A 16,811-nucleotide genomic window follows, 5' to 3' on the forward strand; every position below is an offset into this window, starting at 1 on the left:
GCAGCCGTCTCATACGCAGTGATACAAAGACAGAGATACACACGCAGATGCATACAGAAATACAACATTGTAGGTGTACTGTGTGCGCTACTCGGCAGGCAGCTGTCTCGTGCGGTTACGATTTGCGATCCCTTTTTTTGAAAACGCATCTACAACCGCATAAAGTGAGGGAGTGGGGTGTTTGGTCTCTCTGGGAATTCAAACACTCCACCGAAAGTGTATTTGTATGCATTTTTAATTTATTTTGCGCCGTACGTAACCAACCGTGCTAATCGGAGGTGCGGACTTATTCTCCTCTACCAAGCTGGCCAAACATCTCGGAAGAGGTGGGAGTACCCAAACTTTATCCCATCACACGCGACCGGTGGCCTCTGGGTTGCAAGTCCAGCGTGGCAACCACTACACCACAGCAGCTGGCCCCAAACATCTCCAGAGGTTTCGGCTCAGTGGTCCGACTCGGCCATTATGAACCGACCTCCGCGAGCAACCGGGAGGGAGGGGGGGGGGGGAGGGTCACAGCGGAATAAGAGCCGAGTTAATCCAAACCCTCGCCGAAAGGGGCGGCACTTCGGAATAAACCACGGAGGGGTGAAAAGGTTCCTGGCACTCGGGAGGTCACGAGGCCGGGCACCCAACAATTAGGAATGACACATTGAGACGTAAAATTCCGGAGGGCCATCCGAGCGAGCGAGCGGAGCGGAGCGGAGCGGGGCCTGGGCACCGTGACTTTGCGGGGCGGTGGCGATGGACGTCTGCGAGGAGAGATCTCGCGTGGACTTGAGGGCGTAATTGGGCACGGGCAGCACACGCTAGCGACCATTAAAAAAAAAAAGCACAGCGAAAGCCCTAACCCGTGAATTAAACACAAATACCCAATTGCCGTTTTAGTGAGTGGTTCCTAATTAAAAGAAAACAAGAGGCACAGATATAATGGTGCGATGCCAAACGGTGGACTAATAATTTGCAGGAGTTGACTGTGTGCGTGCGTGTGTGTGTGGGAGTGGTGGGGGTAATGGTTAGCGCACTGTGCTGCGAACCCTATGACCCGAGTTTGATTCCCGCTCACGGACATCACCTGTGACAATTGTCTGAACCGGTCCTTGGCCTCCTCTAGGTCGACTCAGCCTCATATGAGTACAGTGTGTAAACATCATTAATGGAGAGACAAAGGCGGCCGGTAGTGGTGTTGGCCACCCACCCCCTCGTGTGCTGTGCCAGCCTTCATGAGGTGCTCGCGAACAGCACTTGTCCCAGAGTCTGTTAAGGCTATGCGGGGGCTCTTCGGCTTTGTCGTGTCTGGGGCGGGGGATCATATCTAGAGACTGATCCCCACCATGGAAATGTGGAGTTTCCACTCCTGACTCTGAATTACCACGCCATTGCTCGTTTGAACGTGGACATTATTTCACTTTGTAGCTGGGTAATAAACAGCGTTGCCGTTGTTCACCACCATCTCTTTCCATGATGTTCGTGAGTTCGTCACAATCCACTGTTGCATTACAGCCACCCCACGCCACGGAGATCGTGGGGGTTACTTGGGACATACTTCACGCTGGTCAGTACGGGTTGGTGAAGGCTGGGAGAAAAGTGGTGGGAGCATAGAAATACAGTGCAACAATGGATGTTTCTACACCGCCCTCTGCTGCCCAGAATGTACTCCCCCGCAGCCGCCTATAGCAACCTGTTTGTGCATGGCAGTCGTCCATCCCAGCACTACAAAGGCGCACCCCTTGCTCAGCTTCCAAAATCTGACGAGATCAGGCGCACTTAGAATGGCTTGGTCATAGGCTTATGGCTATGAAGACAAACATAATATAAAATTATTCAACAACCCCGTCGATCCACTGCTGGATGAAGCCCTCCCAACGTCATGCTCAGTGGCGAGTATTATCTCAACCAGCTGCGACGCGACCCCTCCCTCCTCCCTGGGCCCTTCGGCAGCCCACACTGACCAAAGTGGTGAAGTATGGTCGAATTAAAAAAAGCGCGCTACAATAAAGCATTGTTATTAAATTTCGGATATAAAAAACACAAAAAACCTCCCCCCAACCACAGACCACGAGTTGCCAAAGCATTCGACCACCTGTTGCAACGATGTTGTTATTAACCGCGCAGGGCCCATAACTCACGGTGTCACCCACCATCAATCACACTGCCTCCCCACGCTCCGGGGTCATGGCACGTACGGGGAGGGGTGGGAGCGGAATGGGGAGCGCGGGCTCAAGACAAAGTGCTTTAGTTAGCACGGGTTACCGCAGGTCAGCGCAGGTCAGGGCAGCTTATAGCCAAGCTCTGGGGCTCACACAGTCACGTTTACGGGTCTCAAAATGTTTTGTGTGTGCGCGACGGAGTTTTTTTTCTCGTCCACTGGTTATGTTTCCAATCTGCGCTGTATCGGTAGTCATTAAGGGAATTTACATCTAGGACTCCTCGCAGGGAGCAGCACACACACACACACACACTGCCGTGTGTCAAGCGACGGCCCTGGGAAGTTGATGTCACGGAACTATTTCTGAAGTCACTTCGGTAGGCCTCGTTTTCCACGCGAGGCGCAGCTTTTTACATGCCCTGCAAAGAGTGCTTGTTGCATGTCCATCATACTGATATGTTTCAATTCTCAAATCTGGAGTTTAGCTATAAAAAGAAACGAAAAAAACTAAATGTAAAAGTCTTTTTGGGCAGCCATTACTATAACAATAAAAATTTGTGTCATTCGTGATTGGGCTACAATTGAGAACCCATATTAATCACACCAGTCTATGTGAGTCTATGGGTCTCCATACGAGTCTAACGGTTTCTATGCGAGCCTATGGGTCTATACTTCAAATCTAGATTGAGCCTATGGGTCTCTGCGAGTCATTGATGATCGGGCAGAGACCACAAACTCTCCACACTTTGAGAACCCGCATTCACCAAGGTTAGGCGGTGAAAACCTGGAATCGCACCCAGGATCTCAGGAGGTGCTGGCTCAACACATCTGGCACAATAGTATGCCCCCTTGAGCCTCCCAAACCATCTCTCTACGGCTGTTTTTTTTTATTCACGGTTACTTGAACACTAATCTTGCAAGAAGGGAGGTCACGAGTTTTGACTCACACCGTTGGAAATGCCGGTGTGACACATAATGATACCTTTGCCATGAACCTGTAGGGCTAAACTGCATGAGGGCACAATTTAGCTCGTGAAGGAGACAGGGCATTGAGCATTATGTGCATACTTCACAACTGTAAAGGTAATAGAGGGGGAAAGAATATATCTGTGTGGGTGTGTCGGAGGAAAAGTGTGGTGGTTAGCGCACTGCCCTATGAACCTAGCACCCCGAGTTCATGGGTACGCGCTAATGGCACTTGCCGTGACAGTCTGTTAAGGATAAAATGGGGGGATCTTTATCTCTGTTTGAGCAGGGAGCAGTAGTGTAGCAGTTAGAACACTGCGCTACGAACCTGGAGACCCCAGTTCAAGTCCCGCTCAGAGCCAACAACAGTGACGATTATCTAAACCGGTCCTTGGCCATCTCTATGCCTACTTGGCCTTAGGTGAGTACCTGGCGTGCTGTATAAATATCAGCAGTGGGGAGACAAAGGCAGCCGGGTGCGGTGTTGGCCGCCTACCCACTCGTGTGACGTGCCGGCCGTCATCATAATAATAATTTAGTATTTACTTGTAAGGCACCGCCTTCCACTAATGCCTCAAGATGCTCGCTAATAGCACTTGCTCCAACACAAAAATCTGTTCAAGGCTATACAGGTGGATCTTTCATTCTAGATTTGAAGTTTTCGTGACTGCAAGGATCCATACTCTTTGGTTCTTTCGGTAAAGTCACGTAGATGAAAAATCAAATTAATAAAATGAAAATAACTAAATAAAATCACGACGTTTCGGGCGCAACACAAGCGTCCGCCATCAGGTGGGAAAGCATGGTCTGCTGCTGCTGATGCAGACTGTTTTAAAAGGTTTTAAATGGGTATAGCCCAAGGGTCATGACCCTTGCAGACCATGCATTCCCACCTGATGACGGACGCTTGTGTTGCGCCCGAAACGTCGTGATTTATTTCAGTTATTTTCATTCTATTATTTTAATTATTCTTATTTTTCATCTACGTGACTTTACCAAAAGAACCAAAGAGTATGGGTGGATCTTTGTCTTTGTGGTTGCAGTGGGGAGAGGTCGAGGAGAGCGGCAGTTCGTGCACTGCACTGCGACCCTATGGTAATAATAAAATTTTATATCGTGTCATTCATGCATTTGCTTCCAACAATGCTGTACATCAATTATCCAGTTCAGTACACAGATCATACAAAAACTAAACCCCCACTACTTGAATGAATACATAAATAACGAGAACAAAAAAAATACACATAACAAGAAAAAAACATAAATCGCCGAGAAAATAAATTAAAATAAATCAATCCGTTCAGTCTCCGTACCCTGAGTTCCATTCCTGGCTACGATGAACATCAGTGGTGACTGATATCTCACACCCCCCCCCCCCTTCCCCAAACACGTTATGGACACAATAATTTCCGCTTACATATTTTTATTCTACTCTCCATGATTGCTGATTGGTTTCCGTTCATGTTTCATAATGTTGCATCAAACTAGGACCAATACCTCAATGGGAGGGGAGTCCTTGCTTGTAACATGTGGCAGTTCAACAGCAGCGACGATTCAATAAAGCCTGATGGGGCACCGTATGTCAAACACACAGGACAGTGTTTGCTTGTCCTTAATCAATGCTGCTGAAATTACTCACTCCGACATGGTCGTGGGGCCAATGGGTTTTGTAAAGAATACTCCCATTTTTTTTAATGGAGAGATACATGAAGAAATAGCCCGCTTAATATATTTTGTTATTTATATTCTGCACAATACTAATGATTATGTTTGGGGAGCGCCAAGTGAGATGGTGACTGCTGAGGGTCTGGCTAGTGGTAAACGCCTGGGTCAGGTGAGCGTGCTGTCATTCCCCATCCCTGGGATAGGCTGCCCTCTGATTTAAATGACTGCCACATCTGAGCCATGCCGTTTGCAAATGGGAACAACTTAGTAATGAGCTCCCCCTAGCTGCTGAGGAACGCAAATACGTAACGATGGTAATTAGCAGGCATGTGACGAGGGCTCGGTTCCTCCATTAAAATACATTCGTAAGGTCCGTGCCACGCGTTTCACATTGAGTACATCAGACTCGGTGATTTAATCTTCACAATTATACTATGCAAATAAGATGCTGTGATGCCACATTTAGGCTAATGGAGAGAACAAAACTTTACAGCAACGGAACGATAGGACAAATGCGATGGTAAAAAAGGCAATCTCAATATATATAAAAGGCAAAGTTGTGAATATGTGTGTCTGTTCAAAATGTTTAGCGTACTTCCCGACATGCAACAAACTTGAAATTTGCCATGTGGGTACTTTCCAGACTGTACCCCATGGCCTATGCAAAAATTATAAAAATACACTTCAGTTTTTTTTTGGGTCGGGGGGGAGGAGCTCAATAATGCATTTATTTTTTGCACGGGCAAGTGAGCTGTGACGTCAAATCTGTCATGTGACCTGCGCATGTGGAAGAGTAACGCATTGTAGTGTCGTGGTTAGCGCGCTGCGCTACGAACCTGCCGACCCGAGTTCGATTCCCGCTCACGGCCACCACCGGTGACGATTATTTCAACCGCTCCTGGGCCTCCCCTAGGTCGACTCAGCCTCAAACGAGTAACTGCTGTGGTGTGTGAACATTGCCACTGGGGAGACAAAGGCGACCGGGCGTGGTGGATCCAAGTCCCGGGCGAAGCCGGATAGTACAGCTAGTAATATAATAATTGACTCCTGAACGGATTTTGCCACAATTTATCAAATCGCCAAGGAGATGTGCGGTGACTGCTACATGCCTGGAAATGAGTGAACAACTCTGGTCCCATTTCCTTTATTCATGTCAATGTTTCTGATCCGTACGTCACAGTAGAAAATGTGCACCGATTACAAATGTTCTTTTACATTATGAGACCTCCTTTGCCAGAAACAAGACATAGGAATAGGTTTTACCCTTTTAACTGGCACAAAAACTGACACCTTTATTCAAGGCATCATGTTTGCAATAACCACAACACAAGCAGTCAAAATGCAAACAAAAAAGACAACACTGATAATAATATGCACTGTTCAAGGACTGTTCAAGGCCAGTGCATATTATTATCAGAGTTGTCTTTTTTGTTTGCATTTTGACTGCTTGTGTTGTGGTTATTGCAAACATGATGCCTTGAATAAAGGTGTCAGTTTTTGTGCCAGTTAAAAAGGTAAAACCTATTCCTATACAAATGTTCTTATTTAGGCATATTGATGTATACGTTGTTTCTCAATACTAAGTTCAGTTTTATTTTTAAATACAATAAACTGCGCTGGTATGCCTCTTTATTTCGTAATTTTGATTCCGGTCTGTCTTTAAGACCATCGAAATATGCGGAACTTCTTTCGTGCCATACAAAGCCAACCGTGATGACCAGTGGTGCGTGGAAAGGACAACAAACTAAACACAAAAGCAGTTTAAAAAAATGAGTTTTTCAATCTAGATTTAAAAATGCATAGCTCCATTGACTTCCTAATATTGGAAAGGAAGAGCATTCCAGACGGCCGCGGAAGCGCATCTGAAAGCGCGCGATGCAGTGACCGTCTTTGTCCGACGGCCAGCGAAAAATCCGCAGCAAGGACTACCGTGAGAGCTCGCGTGATGGTTTATGCCCCTTGACGAGATCAGCGAGGTATTGTGATTCATTTGTGGCAAGCGCTTTGTGGGTAATTCGTGCGACCTCACAATGTATTCGTTCGGCAAACCAAATGCCATGGTTCCAGCCACACAAATGTGCAATATCCAACATGGAGATGAGTGCCACTCTCAAGACTTGTTTGAATATACACTTTCTTTGACTTTGGCGTTTTTAAAGCAATATTTGTTTAACTAAAATGTTCCACAAATGGATTACAATGTTTTCATAAACAAAATACCCTCAAGAGGTGGCTGGGTGGCTCAGAGGTCAGAGGTCAAAGTGCTGAGCCAGCACCGCTGAGATCCTCGGTCCCAATTCTGGTTTCAGCCGCCTGTGATGTAACCGAGTTTTACAGTGGATTGAGTTAAATTCAGTTCTGTGATTAATATGGCTGAATTCCACCTCTGAGGATTAAATTACGGTTTGCCTGTCAAATCACAGATCATTGGTCTCAAATGCAGTGGGTGGAAAGGTGCCGCCCCCTACTCTGTGGATGGATTTTAGAGGTCACTCTGTGACATCCACTTCCGTGGGCCATTCTCTCGCGTGGACGGGCCTGCACTGCCGCGTGTGAGATTTCCCGAATTGGATTCCTCGTCTCACGACGGCGATGGCAAAAACAAAACAAAAATCGGAATAAAATTTGATGGAAAGAAAAAGAAAGAGCAAAGAGAAAAAAATCACGCTACCGTACATCGATCCACCAATTAAGGTCACAGGTGTGGATCGTGTGCTTCATGCGCTTGATCGCCCGGCTCAATCATCGTGAAAGGTTAGGCGGCACGCAGAGGCGGTGAGAAGAGTCCAAAACTCTCAACGTGTCAGCGCTTGTGGAAGGAAAAATAACGTGAAACCCCCATGACACCCTCGGAGCGTAATCGGCAAGAGGGCATTCGGTAATTGACAGCTGCACCGTGGACTTCAAACCATCAGGGATATGTGCATGCGTTTAATCAGCTGGGATGGAGCGGTAGTGCAGTGGTTAGCGCACTGCACTACGAACCCGATTCCCGCTCACGGCCAACACCAGTGACGATTATCTGAACCGGTCCTGTGCCTCCCCTAGGTGGACTCAGCCTCAAATGAGTACCTGGTGCGGTGTTTAGACATCGCCACTGGGGAGACAAAGGCGGCTGGGCTTGGTGCTGGCCACCCACCTCTGTCGTATGCTGTTCCGGCCTTCATGGGTGCTCGCTAACAGCACGTTTGCCCCAAAGGTAAAGGCTACACGAGGGATCTTTGTCTTTGATCAGATTATTTATCACAATAAAGAAAAAAAGCGTTTACTAAACATAAAAATATAAACAATCTCATTTTGTAGGCATTACATTTCAGACAAAACCACCGGCTGTTCACTTTGACTATGTGCCACCGTTTGACAGGACAAGACATTTAGCAGAATTAGCCGAAAACTGCTATGCTGATTATTACGCCTGTCTGCGTATCTGTCAGTGTGAGGGCACTTCGTGTGTTTTCATAATAATTACACTACAATATTAACGTGGATTAATATCGCATCTAACTACGCCAAGTGGATTTTGAAGCATCGCAGCATCGTGAGAGATGGCGACAGGCATGGAGAGGCCTTCATCCAGCAGTGGATTGACCACAGCAAATGACGAAGATGATGCCCAGTGCGGTGAGTGCACGTGCGTTGGGAGCGTGAGCATGAGGATGTCAGCCTGCACACCTGACATATGCGTGCGTGCGTGCGTGCGTCTGTGCGTGCGTTTGCCCGTTTCTCTCCGCACAATTTGTCGTTAAGCCCAATCGCCCAAGAAAACAGAGGCTGCCTGAATGGACTGGCTTGGCATATTGTTAACATGTATTTGCTGTAGATGGGTGCGTAAATCGGAGCTTGGTGTAATTCAAGGGCCGGGAAACCTTCACAGAATATTCAGTTTGTTCGCGTGACATTGCTGTGAAAGTATTTTATTTGATCAATTGCTGATTTGGATCGGCTGTAGTCCTTTCACATGCGATGCCAAGCAAGCCCTCTTGGCGTCCGACTGTTCGACTTCGTCGTGTCTTTGATGGAATGCCTCCATGCACGAGCAGGTCTCCTGGCGATCGAGAGCTTATTATCCGTAAGAGGTTTCTTTTGGGTTAGATCGCGTAAATATATCAAAGTGTGGTGAAAACCCGCCACCACCCGACACAGCCAACTAGTAAGGGTTGTCACGTAAACAGAACGTGACCAATTCGTCACTAGTACAGCAACACCGGTGTGTTGGAGAGCCAAGCCACAACATTTACAATCTGAGCACGACGTTTCGCCAGTGCATTACAACCAGCTTCATCAGGCGGGTGGTGGCGGGTTTTAATGACACATTTATATATTTGCATGATCTAACCCAAAAAAAAAACCTCTATTATGGATGATATTGGTCGCGAAAGCCTACGTGTTAGAGAGCTTATTAGTGCAAGGGAGATGGCTGTCACTCTGCGGACACATCGTCCCGCCTTGGTGCGCAAACTCCGCCAAACTGCGCGACTTCGGCTGGCGGTCAATGTTCAAAGCAGACTGCGACCCTCGAACGAATGGCGCCGTCTGCGTGATCACCTCCCCCCCCCTTCCCCCCCCCCACCGGGTCAGAGGAATTACTCGTGACACGGGAACAGCAGCAAGGGCTGCTTTTTGTGAATGCTGTCGCAAGAGGTCGCACGGCTGGAGCAACGGCCCTTTGCTGACGATGCGCGATGATTGATTTATTGATCGTTGCACGTAAACAATTGCGGTGGTAACGGACTCATTTTTCACAACATTTGCCGGCGTGGATATGAGTGGGGAAGCGAACATGTGGTCACCAGGTCTGTGGCCAGAGGCAGGGAATCTTTGACCCGCGCGTTTCCATTTCAAACGGCCTGGGGCCACACGAGGCCTATCGCTTTGAAACAGCCCAACAATTATCCCTCACTGCAAGCATTTTAGCCGCATTATTCGAATGCTAGGGGGGAATATTTACACCTGGAAACTCCGCCACTACAAATGCGGCGGGGTGTGGTGCCATGCCGGTATGAATGTGCTCAATAACACTTGCCTTTGTGGTCCATAAGGGCCTCTTGCAGTGACAGATGTGACCAAGTTGTGTTAACATGTAGCCTCTTCGAGTTAAAACCTATTGAGCTAAAAATGCAATTTTTGCAAGGCAACTCGGCTGGCAATAAAATTAATATACCATTGGAAAAGGTATTTTAATATCCTGCCCACCCCTGTCCTAGAAAAGCTGAGTGGGGAAGCATTACATACACAGCTGGGCTGTCCGATTAGTTACACAATTGATTACTCTACCGAGTATCGGTTTCATTACTCAACCAATCAGATAACACGAAAACAGTCGGGGGAAATAGTTTTGGTCACCTGTCCCATGTGTGCCGCTGAACGGGAGGTTAAAGGTGGGGCTTGGTAACGTTACTAGTGCCATTATCGTCTGCGTCACGCCCAGCCCACGCTTGAAGGTGGTTTCCCACCTTCGGGAGACGGGATATGAAGTCGGCCACCAGTTTTAAAGACGGACCCGAGTAATCGACCGCAAAAAAGTGGTTGATTGCAAATGTCAAGGCAGGTTGTCAAGGATGGGACGGTGCTTGCGGGGTCGAGGAGGGCAGGTCACCGAGACAGGCATTGGAGTCGCACCCTCCACGGATGGTGACCCAGAAATAATTATCTGTTAATCTCGACTTAAAGCTTTCGCGACTGCAGGAATTCATATTCTTTGGGTCTTTCGACGTTTCGATCGCAACACAAGCGTCCGTCGTCCGGACGAACGCTAGCTTGTGTTGCGATCGAAACGTCGTAGTTTTTCGTTATTTTCGTTGAACCTCTCGACGTGGCTTTACCGAAAGACCCAAAGAATATCTGTTAATCACCATCACCGCTTAAGTGCACAACGGTCCCGGCTCAAGTTACCTCCATGGCTCGCTTGATGTAGGGGATCTGAGTGCCGGAGTCGAGGCAGTCGTTGATGATGAGCCTCCGAGCCCACTGGCCGGCCCGCACCACTCCGCTCCCGTGAACGAGCAGCAGCAGCTTCTCCTGCTGCAGCGCCCCGGGGCTCATGAAGATGAAGCTGAAGGGTTCATTGTCATTGATGGCTTCGACCTGCAAACCCCGAGCACCCGCGGGAGAAAGTTCCGTCAGAGGCCGGTCTGCCCGTCTAATGTTTACTTACTTCATTAGAGGCTGAACTTGTGCATCTATTGTCTAGAGCTGTGGTTCGCAACCTGCGATCCCACAAGGCCATAGGAAGTCGTCCAGTCGTCCATGGAACTGTTGCAAGACACTAAGCTTCGGAGTAGTTTTACATTTTTAAAATGTCTTACTGATGTATGGTCGTCTGCGAAATAGTTGTGTGTGTTGACAGCGGTCTGCGGGTTATAGAAAGTTTTAGAACCACTGGTGTAGAGACCCGTCATAGACTGGTCTGTTGGACTATTGGTCTATTGCCAGTCGGTCTAAAGACTCTTCGGCAATTTAACAATGAAGCATAAAAACACATTCCTGCGGAGGGAGCTGGTAGGAACGTTGGGTTGCTCGGTCAATGGCCAGGGTCAACGGCGGCACCACGTGGTGTATTTCGCAAGTATGCCCGACTGTGAGGGCGGGCACAAGCCGGCCTGAGTAGGTTAAATGTTGAGTTTTATAAGGGCACCACGGGGTGACCAGCCCCTCCCCACCCAGCCCCACCCCTCCCACCCCCCACCCAGCCCCACCCTCTCCACCCAGCCCCTCCCCACCCTCCCCACCCAGCCCCTCCCCACCCTCCCCACCCAGCCCCTCCCCACCCTCCTCACCCAGCCCCTCCCCACCCTCCCCTCTCCATCCAGCCCCACCCCTCCCATTTTTGGATGCACGACGGATGGACACAATAATCCCGTGGGCTGGTGTAACCAGAGGTTCCTACCAGTAGTATAAACGTGGTACATTACACAGCAATGTAGAGGATACATATACTGTGTATGTTTTACACTCACAGGAACGTAATGCTTTTCCAGTCCACATTCCTTCTCCAGAAGTTCGTACACATGCTCGGTTATGACCTAGAAATTGACACGAGACAACATCACAACAGTGCTGGGCGGTGCTCTGAGCAACAGGTGCAAATTCCACATTACTATGGTGGATGACAGTCTCATTCTTAATACAACGACCATTGTTGAGTTCCCTGCACCAAATGTTGCAGCCTGACCAGGTGGTACTCATTTTCTCCACGCCATATACAGTAGAAACTCGGAGATCGAACGCACCAGAACTCGAACAAATCGGCGTTCGAACGATATTTCCCAACATTTTTTAGCCCCAGAAACCGAACGAAATTCGGAGGTCGAACGGGGCAATCGCGACTAGAAATAAACCTGTACGCGGCTGAGACCCATGGTGGCCAGCAGCGTGCATGACGCTTAATGATAATGCAATTGTGTCATTTTCGAAACATCCTGAAACGGAGGCAGAAACAAACCTCTTTAGATAAGTTTTTAGTCAGAAAGCGCTCAAGTGACTCACAGTTAGTGGCAGACAAGAGGCACGAAAGAGAAAGGACCCCAGAAGGGCAGTTACCCGACGTTATTATGGAAGGGGACTCCACTTCCAAACAATAACACCACCACCTCCACCACCTCCTCCTCCTCCTCACCACCTTCCACTCAAGCCATCAACTCTCCTTACTACAGGTCAAGTGAAGTTCAATGCTCATTTATTTCATTTATTCCATATATTTATTCATTTATTCCATTTATTGTTTCTTGTTTTTTTTGTATGATTTTATGCATGTAATTACTGTAAACTTCATCCAAAAATCCCGTATAATGAGAGATTTCTTGTGTCTGGAACTAATTAACGTCGTTTACATTAATTCTTATGGGGAAAATGTATTCGGTGTTCGAACAAATTGGTGTTCGAATGGCCTTCTGGAACGAATTAAGTTCGATCTCCGGGGTGCCACTGTATATGATGATGATAATTCTGCTAAAGACCATCCGGCATTGCGTGGGCTTGCCTGCGGCCTTATGCTCCACAGGGAGCGAAGAGTAAGTAAGTAAGATGCTGATGAGTAAAAGAGAATAGGGAAGAATTATGAGTTTGAACTCAAACTATTTCATGCAGGAGATGAACTGGATCTTTAATAAACTTAATCAATATTTTTTGGGTTTTTCGGTAAAGCCACATAAAAATATAGCGGGAGAGCTGCCTGAGCACCTGATGACGATTGCTTGTGTTGCGATCCAAATGTCGTGATATTTTTTTATATCTTTTTTATTTTTCTATCTACATGGCTTTACCGAAAGGCCCAAAGAATATGATTTCCTGCAGTCACGAAAGCTTTCAGTCAAGATTTAAACTTGATCAAATATAAATTACAGGTGCCTGAGGTTTCCTAACGGCAGTTTCAGAGGTGCTAATCCAACACTGCTGAAATCCTAGACCCCAGAACCAAACAAACGTGATTAAACCAGGTTCCACACATCGTTGATTAAACTGGGTTCTCGAATACAGCAAGTTGATGGTTCTCAGCCTGGTCACCAATGACTGCACGAAAAAAACATAAAAATTAAATGTTTCCACTAAAAAATGCGCAACTCAGCTTTAAGTAACACAATTCATACACTGCTATAAAACTAAACTATTTTTTTATTTTACCAGGTAAGGCCCACTGAACTATTTTAGCTCTTTCTTAGAAGCGACCTGGCCACAAATGAAAGCTCAACGAAGTGGATTATCACGTGGAAATTTATAGCAACCAAATACTCTAAATGCACGTTTCTGAATGTGAAAGGAAAAAGTGGAAGAACTGGAGAAAAATCCACACAACTACGGGGAGAACATGCATACGCCAGGGTCGGAATCGAACCCACGACCTCCTGCATACCAGGCGAGGTAGTTAACATCTCGCCACCGTGGCGCCCAACAAAGACAAAAATCCCCTGTATAGCCTGAACAGACTGCAGGAGCAAGTGCTGTTAATGATCACCTATCAAGGCCTGAACGGCCCATGAGGGGGTGGGTGGCCAACATCACGCCCGGCCGCCTTTGTCTCCCTAGCGGCAATGTTTACACACCGCACCAGGTACCCCATTTTAGGCTGAATAGACCTAGGGTAGGCCCGGGACCGGTTCAGATAATCGTCACTGGTGTTGACCGTGAGCGGGAATCGAACCCGGGTCACCAGGTTCGTAGCGCAGCGTAGCGCTAACTGCTACACTACCGCCCAACTCACACGCCATGACCAACGAGCGACCAAATCACCTGGAAGGCGCCCGGTCGCATCCGATCTTAGCAGCTCAGAACAAGCACTGTTGACATCTTACAATCCCGACTGGGATTTGAACTCACGCTTCATGATTGCGGGTCGAGTGCTCGAACCGCGGCCTTAAACAAATGAGTCACACTGGGGCAAGTGCGATATTTGTGCCGATTCAGTTTTAATCCGTACATTTTCCCCGCAAATGCATTCTCGCCCCATTTTCACCGAGCACGGGTAAACACCCATACCCATTTTTTTATTTGTTCCAAATGTCACATGAACCCCATGTCACGCTCGCTTCGACAGAGCAAAATACAACGGGGACGTTTGTATCGACCTGGGATAGGCTCCTGCGCACGAGGGCGTGCGTTCGTTCGGCAAAACAAAACGCGAGCAAATTAAGAATATGCTCAGACCGGATTTTTGGGTCACTAAAATTCGACAAAGTTGTCGTTGCTTAACACCGTTGGATGTTCGCAGCCAAATATCAATGTTGGGTTAGGCCACGTAACGACCTGACCAAATTTGCGTCGTCAAGACCACCTCCAATACCCAACACAGCCAGACAAATTCAATTGTCACATGGTCTACAGGTCGTTTAGCGATGCGCCAATTGTTATTGTTGTTCAGCTCACCCACCGGTAAGTTGAAGAACAATTATCACGAAAAATGTTTAGCAATTAGATGAAAGAACATTAATAGATACTTGTTTCAACTTTACCACACCTCCAATTAGCACGGTTGGCTACGTACAAAGTGTCAAATAAGTTCAATATACATACAACTTATCGGTGAGCTGAAACAATAACAGTCGGCGCGTGATATTCTTGTACACCACGTGTGAATTAAATTTATTTTGACTGTGTCAGGTAGTGGAGGTTTAACAACACAATTTTGGTCAGATCGTTACATGGCCCAATCCAAAAATCTATTACGAATCACGTCTTCATTTTATATTTTGTGTCTTCAGCATTTACAGTAGAAAAAAAACAATTAGTTTTCCTCAAGTTTATTCTGATTGTGGTGTCAGCATATCATAAGGTGATAATCCATTAGGAATTCTCACACAGCAGCGCATTACCCCCTTATTATTGTAGATCTCACAGAACTACATCTGAGATCCCTTAAATTGACTTCTTTAACCACACAAGGGGGCAGCACTTTCCCACTCGCCCAAATGCAGAGAATAACTTATCGTTGCATGATAGTAATAGCAACATATTGAATTATTAGAGCTGGAATTGACGAAAAAAATACTTGCAGAACCAAATCTTAGCATGATGTATTTTTGTGCAGTCAATGGTGACCACGTTGAGACCATCAACTCTCTACACTTGCGAATCCAGCTTAATCACAAGTGGCTGAGCGCAGATGTGAACCCAGGATCTCAGCGGCGGTGACCCGGTTATTTGTTTTTTTTTAAATAAGTGAAGCTTCCATCCCCGGATGGTGCCTTACCTCTCCTAGTGCCTCGTAACGCCGCTGGTCACGACCCCTGTTGTTATAGAAGTTGAACTGGAAGCGTGACCCATCTTGAATGTTTCGGAGCTGCCTATCTAGAGACGCGCACACACACAGACACGCAGCGCTGTTTGGTGACCTTTGTACAGAAACGACAACGTTCAATCACTCGTTCTTACAATCTTCTCTTTTAATAATCACAGCAACTCACTTAACACATAGGTGACTATCACTGTGTGGCCCAACCCAAGAAACAATTATGAATCAGACGAACGCACGTGTACACGTACACTGTTTACACTGATATTAAGTCAAGTTGTGGGCAGCCGAGGACAAAGTAAAATCCTGTCAGACTGTACTCCTATGCTCCCACGTCTATGCTGCCTGCCCTCAACAAACCGCACAGACCAGTGAGGTGAAACATGGATCAAATAATCCTCATGACTCACACATAATTGGGAGGCTTTCATTCAGCTGTGGATTGACAGGAGGGCTCTACATGTACATTAAGTCAGCTAGTGTTGAGTGGGACTCACGTCCATTTCTGGTTCAGAGCCAGGAGTGGAACTTCACAATACAGTACAACCTTGGATTGCGAGCATAATTCGTTCCGGAAACGTGTCTGTAATCCAAAGCACTCGTATATCAGTTGTGATCACGTGACGCTCGGCAGACAAAGTGTATAAGTACTTACTCATATTGCAAGTCCCTCGCTCGTTTATCAAATTAATATTTATTTAAAAAATTTTGCTCGTCTTGCAAAACACTCGCAGACCAAGTTACTCGCAATCCAAGGTTTTACTGTACTGTGGAGGCAGCTAGACTCTCCATAGGAGTGGTCACACACCTCTTATAACAATACATTAACAACCCTTTTAATCCACTGCTTCGATGAAAGCCTCCGCATGCTGTGTCTGTCATGGGGGTTGTCTGATCATACTTCACCACACTCATCCATCACAGAAGAACTCTCTCATCAAGACTCTGTATCATAGAGCCCAATGCATATCCGACCAGGAACACATAGGCAGTGAACTCAAGCACATACACCAAGCTCTTAAGGCTAATGGTTACTCCGACTATACAATCCGCAAAGCTATCACTCAAACCATGAAGAAGGACCCTCTTGAGGAGCCTTTCAAAACCATCACTTTACCCTACATTGTGGGGATCACAAAAAAGATCTCCAAAATCTTGAATAAACACAAGATCCAGGTCCGTTTCAACACATTACATAAAATCCGTGATCTGGTTCCGTCTGTAAAAGATGTGATTCCGGACATACAGTACCCTGGTGTCTACAAACTAAGTTGCCTCTGTGGTAGTAGTTACATTGGAGAACCCAAA

The 16,811-nt window shown here is 47.0% G+C and overlaps 1 protein-coding gene across 1 annotated transcript in view; it reads right to left on the reverse strand.

The window, feature by feature from the left end:
- LOC116953584 (uncharacterized) overlaps positions 1 to 16,811 on the reverse strand; it is a 53,101-nt gene that overhangs the window by 24,709 nt on the left and 11,581 nt on the right. Inside the window, exons 5-7 of the mRNA XM_032973910.2 lie at positions 15,462 to 15,559; positions 11,737 to 11,802; positions 10,673 to 10,864 (exon numbers count right to left, since the gene is read on the reverse strand). Coding sequence (XP_032829801.1) covers positions 10,673 to 10,864; positions 11,737 to 11,802; positions 15,462 to 15,559 — 356 coding nt within the window. The remainder of the gene's footprint in view (positions 1 to 10,672; positions 10,865 to 11,736; positions 11,803 to 15,461; positions 15,560 to 16,811) is intronic.

This window comes from Petromyzon marinus, chromosome 52 (assembly GCF_048934315.1).
Source record: "Petromyzon marinus isolate PM22_M1 ecotype Great Lakes invasive population chromosome 52, UKy_Petmar_22M1.pri1.0, whole genome shotgun sequence".
NCBI lineage: Eukaryota > Metazoa > Chordata > Hyperoartia > Petromyzontiformes > Petromyzontidae > Petromyzon > Petromyzon marinus.